The sequence below is a fragment of the Cucurbita pepo genome, chromosome LG14, assembly GCF_002806865.2.
Source record: "Cucurbita pepo subsp. pepo cultivar mu-cu-16 chromosome LG14, ASM280686v2, whole genome shotgun sequence".
Taxonomy (NCBI): Eukaryota; Viridiplantae; Streptophyta; class Magnoliopsida; order Cucurbitales; family Cucurbitaceae; genus Cucurbita; species Cucurbita pepo.
In genome coordinates, this window is record NC_036651.1 from 2,246,834 (window position 1) to 2,257,429 (window position 10,596).

The 10,596-nt window shown below is 33.1% G+C and overlaps 2 protein-coding genes across 2 annotated transcripts; both read right to left on the bottom strand.

Annotated features, from left to right (window-relative positions):
- Window positions 1-2,440: 2,440 nt before the first annotated feature.
- On the bottom strand, window positions 2,441-4,509 carry LOC111809822 (pathogen-related protein-like). Its single transcript, XM_023696261.1, has 4 exons — window positions 4,304-4,509; window positions 4,100-4,232; window positions 3,183-3,481; window positions 2,441-2,678 (listed from the first exon to the last, which is right to left on the bottom strand). Exons 1-4 carry the CDS (start codon window positions 4,472-4,474, stop codon window positions 2,544-2,546), a joined length of 738 nt encoding a protein of 245 aa, XP_023552029.1. The 5' UTR covers window positions 4,475-4,509; the 3' UTR covers window positions 2,441-2,543.
- A 3,292-nt stretch (window positions 4,510-7,801) lies between these two features.
- Window positions 7,802-10,596, bottom strand: LOC111810392 (pathogen-related protein-like). Its single transcript, XM_023697099.1, has 6 exons — window positions 10,456-10,596; window positions 10,250-10,382; window positions 9,574-9,872; window positions 8,779-8,927; window positions 8,643-8,685; window positions 7,802-7,954 (listed from the first exon to the last, which is right to left on the bottom strand). Exons 1-6 carry the CDS (start codon window positions 10,594-10,596, stop codon window positions 7,802-7,804), a joined length of 918 nt encoding a protein of 305 aa, XP_023552867.1.

A 10,596-nucleotide genomic window follows, 5' to 3' on the forward strand; every position in this document is an offset into this window, starting at 1 on the left:
TGGGTCGTTACATTTGAGATCCCATGTCAGTTGAGGAAGAGAACGGACCATTCTTTATAAGGGTGTGGAAACCTCTCCGAACAGATGCATTTGAAAAACCTTGAGAGAAACCCGAAAGGAAAACTGGGTCGTTACATTTGAGATCCCATGTCGGTTGAGGAAGAGAACGGACCTTTCTTTATAAGGGTGAGGAAACCTCTCCGAGCACATGCATTTGAAAAACCTTGAGAGAAACCCGAAAGGAAAAGTCTAAAAAGGACAATATCTACAAGCGGTGGGCTTAGACCGTTACAGATTTTAACCTAAGTTATCGTGTCGATTCAATCTTATGAATCCAATCAAAATCGAACAACTGATTAGGTTGGGTTGATTAAGCTTTTTAGTGGTCAGTTTTTCACACGATGGTTGTAAAATTCATGGACTTACAAGTTGTGGATTAGAAGATATATTTGAATTAAATTTATAATCATTAACTAATATTAATACAATTATAATTTTTATTGATAATAATGCATAAACTTTAATATAATTAAGAATACATTAAATAAGTTAATAAATATGGGATGATACCGATACAATTCAACTCAATTAGCTAACAAAAAAAAAAAAATATATCTTCCCACCAAAATATTATTTTTTCTATATTTATCGATAAAAAAAGTAAAAATGTCTACTTTATTCCGTTACTAGGGAGAGGTTTCCACACCGCTCGATGAATGACTCTGCCCACTACTAGTAGATATTGTTTGGTTTAGCTTAATTAAAAACGTCTACTTATCTTTACTTTTATTGTAACGTAACGTGAATTGCTTTCATAGTTGCACAACCTAATTTTGATCGTTACTTGAAAAGTCTCTAAACCTTTATTTCGAGCCCCACAACTTAAGTCGTTGTTATGTGTATTATAAAGTCTATTATCATTAAATATAATACCCGAGCTTCTCAATGCCATTTTTCGTGCTACCAAACCTCAAGAGTCACAAGCGATAATATAAACTCTATCACTCAAAAATACGTGGAGTGCACATTTTTATGATTTTCATATGTAGTGTCAAGGCATTGCCATTAACATCTCGACTGTTAGATCCCACATCGGTTGAAGAGAGGAACATAATTGATACGTGGAAATCACTACAAGGGGAGTAAGATTCGGATTACCTTGTTGATCGAATATCTCAAGGCAAGAACATTGTTTGAGATTCGAATCACTCCACAAGCAAGATCGATCATGTCTAGCTTGAATGATTTTTGTTGATCAAATATCTCAATGCAAGAACACTTGTTTGAGATTCGAATCACTCCACAAGCAAGATTGATCATGTCGAGCTTGAATGGTTCTACATGCAACATAAACTACATAAAATTGCAAAGAAACTTATCANTTCTACATGCAACATAAACTACATAAAATTGCAAAGAAACTTATCAATTGGCTAAAGAAGAGCACAAATGGTTCTTTTACTATATTTTCCAAGTCTTCTAGTGAAGACAACATATATTATATAGCCTCAAAATGAAACTGAAACTATTAAAAGCATCAGAAGAGTGGTAATATTCATACTTAATGGCCATAATTAACAGTTCTATAATTGTAACCTAAATAAATAAAAGAAATACATTAATGAAATACAATAACTCTAAATTACTGGAAATTATAATCCACCCAAAATTTATAACATGAAACTTCATTCTTCTCCAATGTGGTATGAATTGAAATATCTTTTGATAATTTCAAGAATATTTTCTTCACATCTTTATTAAAGCATATTGTATGATTGATGTCTCTTGGTTCATATCAAGAATATTTCTTATAAGAGTGTGGAAACCTCTCCTTAGTAGAGACATTTTAAAATCGTGAGGCTGACGACGATACGTAACGGGTCAAAGTGCTGCATCTCGACAGAGTGGCTAGGGTTTCTATATATTCTTTGTTTTCTACTAAATTTTGAGAGGTCATTGCCAGAAAAAAAAAAAAAAANAAAAAAAAAAAAAAAAAAAAAAAAAAAAAAAAAAAAAAAAAAAAAAAAACATTATTTCTACTTAGTTTTAAGGGTTTAGAAGACATCCTTTAGAACGACAAAAGATATTGTGCAATCCCACGTCAGTGAGAGGGAGGAACAAAACATTTCTGATAGGGTGTATAAACTTCTCTCTAAAAGACACGTTTTAAAACCTTAAGGAGAAGCTCGAAAGAAAAAGTCTAAAAAGAACAATATTTGCCAACACTAAACTTGAGCTGTTACAAACATCGAGATGTACGTTCATATACTTACGAATTGAAATTAGTAATGTTTCTGAACCCTAATTCACAACCATAAACAACTTATTATTATTATTGATATTTAATAAGAACCAACCAACCGACAGAAAAGAGTACAATTAACAAACATAACAACCTAAGAACTGCTAACCAACAGCTGAGCTAAGCTAATGGATATTGTTGCAAAGCTCTTTATTCTTAATATAAAGATAAGACGACCAAAGGGATATTGATATAACACATTTTATTCCATTCCAAACCATCATTTTTGTGTTCTTTTGAGCTACTTCTGGGCATCAGAGAATGGGCAGCCAGAGACAAATGAAGCAGCAATTTTGTTGCCCTTTAAAAGACTTCCAAATAGCTCAGCTGGATCAAAGTAAAAATGAGCTTCTTCAACCTTCATCCATGAATCTACCTGTCCAAATATCATATCATTATATAACATTTAAATCCGTTCTAATTTTAATACATATGAATTCGGCAAAGTAATGAGGCGGGTAAAAAAATAAAAAGGAAGAGAATCAAGTCACTGTTGTTAGGATCGCACAACAACGCACACATTCGATCTAGACGAGAACAGGAGAGAGAAAATGCAACTAGAAATATTGACTTAAAAGTTTCTACCGATGACTTCTAAAAAAAAACATTTTCAAAGCACTGCTTAACGGTGCATATATAGTTCAGAAAACAATCTATTTATAAGCATTCAGTGATTCTAGAACAAAACGTCACTATTTCCTATAACAACAACTCTGTGTCTTCTATTCAACCTTTTACCGGTATAATCATTGAGTTAGCTATGTAGCAGCAGACTCCATAACCTAACAATTATTTTATGATTGAAATTAGTCGATAAGAACACAAATTGACACGAATACTTGTGAATTGATACGAAAACTTCAATAAATCTCGAGTTTACCTTGAGTGTTCCCATGCCAAATAATTGAACCAATTCAGTAGTAGGGGAATGGGCTTTGTAAGGACCTTCAAAGTAACCCCAGTGCCTAAATTTGTAGGTAATCAAAGGAGGAGGAGAATAAACCTCTATGACTTCCCATGCAAACCCTCTTGGAAAACATGTCTTGAAGTCATTATGAGCTGATTCAAATGTCTCTTCATGTGCTTTGAAGTGATGGAGCTCCTCTGGTAGAGCACTCTTCAGCAATGCATTGAAGGTGCCAATCCTCACCACTTCTTCTCCTGTAAGCCCCTCTCTTCCTACATATCATACATATAAATTGGAGTTTTTATGGCAAACTCATTCCATCAACTGTTATTAGTAGTCGGTTCGTGGGTTGGGTTGGGTTGGGTTGGGTTCGATACGCGTCTCTCATGGCTTTGCTTTGAGCTTCCTTAAAAGGCCTCACACCAATGGAGATAGTATTCCTTGCTTACAAGCCCATGATCATTCCCTAAATTAGCCAATACGGGACTCCATCCCACAAATTCTCAACAATCCTCCCCTCGAACAAAGTACACTATAGAACCTCTCCTAAGGCCTATGGAGCCCTCGAACAGCCTCCCCTTGATCGAGGCTCAACACCCTTTATTCGACACTTTAGTCACTTTTGACTATACCTTTGAGGCTCATAATATTTTGTTCGACATTTGAGGATTCCATCGACATGACTAAGTTTAGGGCATGACTCTAATACCATGTTAAGAATCAGATAGAAATTTTCACACCCTTATAAAGAATGTTTCGTTTTCCTCTCCAATTGATATGGGATCTCACAATCCACTCGTTTTTCTCTCCAATGGAGGTGGGATCTCTCACCGTTTAACCTAATGATTCGAGTGACAAAATCCATTAACCATAATAAGAAAAAACTTTACCATTGACAAAAAACTTGAATTTTTGAGGGTTTATGGTGTTGAAATCTTGTAATCTAGTCTTGTTGTTGATCTCCACTTGCCATGATTTCACAGCATTTTGCACTGTTTCTTCAAGAGATCCTTTTGGCCACACCTAATCATAAACAAAAACACCTTAAATTACACACATAATTTCAAAGAGAAGAAGGTATTCTTTGTACGAACCTTGGTTCGGCCCTCTTCAAAGAGGTGGTTAGCAGACTCATAAGTGGGTGGCTTCCCATACCTCCATTCAACCGTGGGAGCCTCCAAATGCAACTTAGCTCTGAACTTGTCGGGAACAACACCATGGGCTCCAATGGAGCTTCCCTTAGTGATGTTGTTCATGCCTTCCATTGTTTGTTTAGTTTCCTTCTTCAACCAAACTAGGAGCCAATGGTGGAGACTCATGGTGGCCACTTATGGGGTTTTATACACAAATGCAAGACCGGATGTCACTTTGAAACCATTGTCCGTTTTGACCCGTTACGTATGATCGTCAACCTCACGATTTTAAAACGCGTCTGTTAGGGTGACATTTTCACACCTCTCCAACCAATGTGAAATCTCACAATCCACGTTCAATGGTGATACGTAGCGGACCAAAGCTGACAATATTTGTTTCCCTAAGAATACCAAATTATATCAAAACTAGACATCGAACATTGGCCCCCTAAAGACAGTAGATTATGAGAACCCACGTTGGTTGGAGAAAAAAACTAAGCATTTCTTATAAGTTATTCAAATTACTGTGACATAAGGTCTGAATTTCATCGAGGGTTTCCAAATATTTTTTTAGGTAAAATTAAAAATTTATTATGTTTTATTAATATATTTCAAATTTTAAAAATTTTAATCTATTTTTTAGGTTATATTTACTTAATTATTCTCATAAAATCAATTATTCAAAAATTTATAATCTATTAAAAATGAAATTCTTCTAATTTAACCTAAAAAAAATTATTTAGTTGGACACAATTATAGAGATATAAAGAACAAAAACCCACACTTGGGCCACATAAATAAAAACACGTTGACTTACGACTTTGACTTTTTAAACTCATATTTTAATACACATTAATAATGAATTCAATAATTCCATAATTTTTAATATATATGTTTAAAATTTATGATCTATTGTTTTTTTTACATGCATAATTAGTTATTTTATATTTTATTTTATTTTGATAAAAACATAAGTAATTTAGATTTAATATTTTTCCTTTTTTTCCATCTCATTTAAATATAATTTAATTAATTAAAAAATATATATTTAATTAAATTAGCAAATAAATTAAAAAATATATATTTAATTAAATTAGCAACTATTAATNCCTCCAAATGCAACTTAGCTCTGAACTTGTCGGGAACAACACCGTGGGCTCCAATGGAGCTTCCCTTAGTGATGTTGTTAATGCCTTCCATTGTTTGTTTAGTTTCCTTCTTCAACCAAACTTGGAGCCAATGGTGGAGACTCATGGTGGCCACTTATGGGGTTTTATACACAAATGCAAGACCGGATGTCACTTTGAAACCATTGTCCGTTTTGACCCGTTACGTATGATCGTCAACCTCACGGTTTTAAAACGCGTCTGTTAGGGTGACATTTTCACACCTCTCCAACCAATGTGAAATCTCACAATCCACGTTCAATGGTGATACGTAGCAGACCAAAACTGACAATATTTGTTTCCCTAAGACTACCAAATTATATCAAAACTAGACATCGAACATTGGCCCCCTAAAGACAGTAGATTATGAGAACCCACGTTGGTTGGAGAAGAAAACTAAGCGTTTCTTATGTAAGTAGAGTTTTAAGTTATTTAGATTACCGTGACATAAGATCTGAATTTCATCGAGGGTTTCCAAATATTTTTTTTAGGTAAAATTAAAAATTGATTATGTTTTATTAATATATTTCAAATTTTAAAAATTTTAATCTATTTTTTAGGTTATATTTACTTAATTATTGTCATAAAATCAATTATTCAAAAATTTATAATCTATTAAAAATGAAAATTCTTCTAATTTAACCTAAAAAAAATTATTTGGTTGGACACAATTATAGAGATATAAAGAACAAAAACCCACACTTGGGCCACCTAAATAAAAACACGTTGACTTACGACCTTGACTTTTTAAACTCATATTTTAATACACATTAATAATGAATTCAATAATTCCATAATTTTTAATTATATGTTTAAAATTTATGATCTATTTTTTTTACATGCATAATTAGTTATTTTATATTTTATTTTATTTTGATAAAAACATAAGTAATTTAGATTTATTATTTTTCCTTTTTTCCCCTCTCATTTAAATATAATTCAATTAATTAAAAAATATATATTTAATTAAATTATCAAATATTATTTTTTTTTTAATTTCAAAGTAGCCATCAATTCATTTCTCATGTCATGTCCGTAGTAGCCCCACATTTAAAAGACGACGGTCCACATTTAAAAGACGGTCCACATAGAGACGCTTTTCTCCTCAAATATGTATATATATATATTATGTTATTTTAATTAATTTTACATTTTAAAAAACATATTTAAATTAAATTTATAATTGATAGAAATATATATATGTTAGTTTATTGATAATAATGCTATGATATTAATATAATTAATTTTTACATCGTGGTAGGTTAATATATATTGAGTGTATGATTGATATATTTACTTAATTCCTTTTATTGATAGAATATATTAATTAATGGAATTAATTATTTATTCAAAAACTAATTAATTTATTCAATTAAATAATTTAGTTGAAGTATTAGTTTTTGAATAATTATAGTCTATTATTTATTTAAATTTATTTATTGATTATTTATTACTTATTTTGTTCCACTATAATTAATTCCACAAAACCATCCTAATAAATTTAATAATATTTCAAAATATAATACTAACATAATTTCTAAAAATTTAAATACTTAATTTTAATATATATATATATATATATATAAAAATGAGATTTGTAGTAGTTTTTTTCTTTCCTTCTCTTTCTTTTTCATCATTTCTATAATTATTTGTCGAACACTTGACGCTAAAAACAATATTTTAAAAAAAAATCATGAATTTTGTTTATTTATTTATTTTTTAAAATATTGTTAAAAATTACAATATTGTCCTTGAACTTTCACTAATCTTCCAAAAATACCCTTGAAAATAGAAAGTTATCAGTTGACGTGTCCAAAAATACTCTTTAATTTTTTTTTACGTAAAAGATCTTTAATTAAATAATTAAATAATTAAACAAACTCTTTAATTAATTAATTTTATTTATTAATGATAAGTAACTCTGCTCTAGATATATAGTCGACTCTTATACACTTGAGAACAAATTATTTCAATAGATATAATCATTACATACTAGTAGATCAAAGATCGTTCATTATTACAACTGTGTCAAAAGTCCATTTTATCCCTATAATATATTATATATTTCGAAAATGATTTCTAAGTTCTAATAAAAAATTTCCCGTAACAAACTAAACATGATACCAAGAACAATTTATTATCATTGATATGTAATAAGAACCGACAGAAAAAGGGTACAATTAACAAACATAACAACGTAAGAACTGAATCCAAAAACACTATAACATAACATAACACATTTTATTTCAGACCAACTTTTGTTGGGTTTGTGTTTGTGTTTGTGTTTGTGGAGCTACTTTGGTTGATTGAAGAGTGGACAGGCAGAGGCAGATGAATCAGCTGTTTTGGATTCTGAAGCTGTTTTTTTGCCTTTCAAAAGACTTCCAAATAGCTCAGCTGGATCAAAGAACACATGAACTTCTTCAACCTTCCATGATGAATCTACCTGTGCAAATAAATGTCATCTTTAATATAATCTTTAAATGAAGGGGATTTAGAACGTCGTAAGTAAACGTGAGATACCACATCTGTTGGAGAAGAGACCGAAACATTCTTTTATAAGGATGTGGAAGCTTGAAATGGAAAGCCTAAAGAAGACAATATCGACTTGGACGGTTACAAATTGTATCAAAGCCAGACACCGGGCGATGTGCCACTAGACACGAGGCAATGTGCCACTGGACACGAGGCAGTGTGCAAGAAAGAACGTTGGGTCCCAAAGGAGTGTAGATTGGGGGGTTCCACATTGATTGGAGAAGGGAACGAGTGTCAACGAGAACACTGGGACCCGAAGGGGGGTGGATTGTGAGATCCCACATCGGATGGAGAGAAGAACAAAACATTTTTTATAAGAGTGTGGAAACCTCTCCTTAGCAGACACTTTTAAAAACCTTGAGGGGAAGCTCGAGAGGAAAAGTCAAAAGAANTGAGAACAAATTATTTCAATAGATATAATCATTACATACTAGTAGATCAAAGATCGTTCATTATTACAACTGTGTCAAAAGTCCATTTTATCCCTATAATATATTATATATTTCGAAAATGATTTCTAAGTTCTAATAAAAAATTTCCCGTAACAAACTAAACATGATACCAAGAACAACTTATTATCATTGATATGTAATAAGAACCGACAGAAAAAGGGTACAATTAACAAACATAACAACGTAAGAACTGAATCCAAAAACACTATAACATAACATAACACATTTTATTTCGGACCAACTTCTGTTGGGTTTGTGTTTGTGTTTGTGTTTGTGGAGCTACTTTGGTTGATTGAAGAGTGGACAGGCAGAGGCAGATGAATCAGCTGTTTTGGATTCTGAAGCTGTTTTTTTGCCTTTCAAAAGACTTCCAAATAGCTCAGCTGGATCAAAGAACACATGAACTTCTTCAACCTTCCATGATGAATCTACCTGTGCAAATAAATGTCATCTTTAATATAATCTTTAAATGAAGGGATTTAGAACGTCGTAAGTAAACGTGAGATACCACATCTGTTGGAGAAGAGACCGAAACATTCTTTTATAAGGATGTGGAAGCCTGAAATGGAAAGCCTAAAGAAGACAATATCTACTATCGGTGGACTTGGACTGTTACAAATTGTATCAAAGCCAGACATCGGGCGATGTGCCACTAGACACGAGGCAATGTGCCACTGGACAAGAAAGAACGTTGGGTCCCAAAGGAGTGTAGATTGGGGGGTCCCACATTGATTGGAGAAGGGAACGAGTGTCAGCGAGAACACTGAGACCCGAAGGGGGGTGGATTGTGAGATCCCACATCGGATGGAGAGAAAAACAAAACATTCTTTATACGAGTGTGAAAACCTCTCCTTAGCAAACACGTTTTAAAAACCTTGAGGGGAAGCTCGAGAGGGAAAGTCAAAAGAGAACAATATTTGCTAGTAGTGGACTTGAGCTGTTACAGTTCAATTGTCATTATGTTATGATCAAATGAGTCGATAAGGGCACAAACTAACCGAAACATTCATGAGCGTGACGTTAAATATGTTTAGGGATACATTTGACAAGAAGGGTCGTTATTGAATCTCGACGTTACCTTGAGAGTTCCCATGCCGAAGAACTCGAGCATTTCTAGAGTAGGGGAATGAGCTTTATAGGGCCCTTCAAAGAAACCCCAATGCCTAAACTTGTAGGCAATCAAAGGAGGAGGAGAATAAACCTGGAGAAGTTCCCATGCAAACCCTCTTGGAAAACATGTCTTAAAGTCATTATAAGTTGATTCAAATGTCTCTTCCTTTGCTTTGAAGTAATGGAATTCCTCTGGTAGAGAGCTCTTCAGCATTGCATTGAAGCTTCCAAGCCTCACTGCCTCTTCACCTGAGAGCCCCTCTCTTCCTACACTACCAAACACAACAAATTCACTAATTCATCATCTAATCATCCATTAATTACAAGTAATTAAGGGCTTTTACGAGTCGAGTTAGGTTAATTTTATGATATTTTAGACCCGACTTAGACAGAGACTTGTTTTTTTTCCGTACTTTTCTGTAACGGCCCAAGCCCACCGCTACTCAATATTGTCCTATTTGGGTTTTTCCTTTCGGGCTTCTCTTAAGGTTTTTAAAACACGCCTGCTGGGGAAAGGTTTTTACACCCTTATAATGTAGGGTGTTTCGTTCTCCTCCCCAACCCATGTGAGATATCACATTTTCGATCAAACATTAGAGGCTAAATTAATTGAAACATATTTAACGTAACAAAATTAGCATTACCGTTGATATAAACTACGAATTTTTTAGGGTTTATGGTCTTGAAATCTTGTGATCTTGTCATGTAAGCTAACTCAGCGTGCATTGATTTTACGATATTCTGCACGGTTTCTTCGAGAGATCCTTTCGGCCAAACCTACGACGAACAAAAAAAATTAAGAAACAAAGATGATATTAGATCTGGCAAAGAAAAAATGAAAGAAGAGAACCTTTGTTCTTCCATGTTCAAAGAGCTTGTTAGCAGCTTCATAATTTGGGGGCTTGCCCATCCTCCATTGAACCTTTGGAGCCTCCAAATGTAAGGAAAGTGTGTGCTTTTCAGGACCCATAATGGCTTCCTCAGAGCTCAT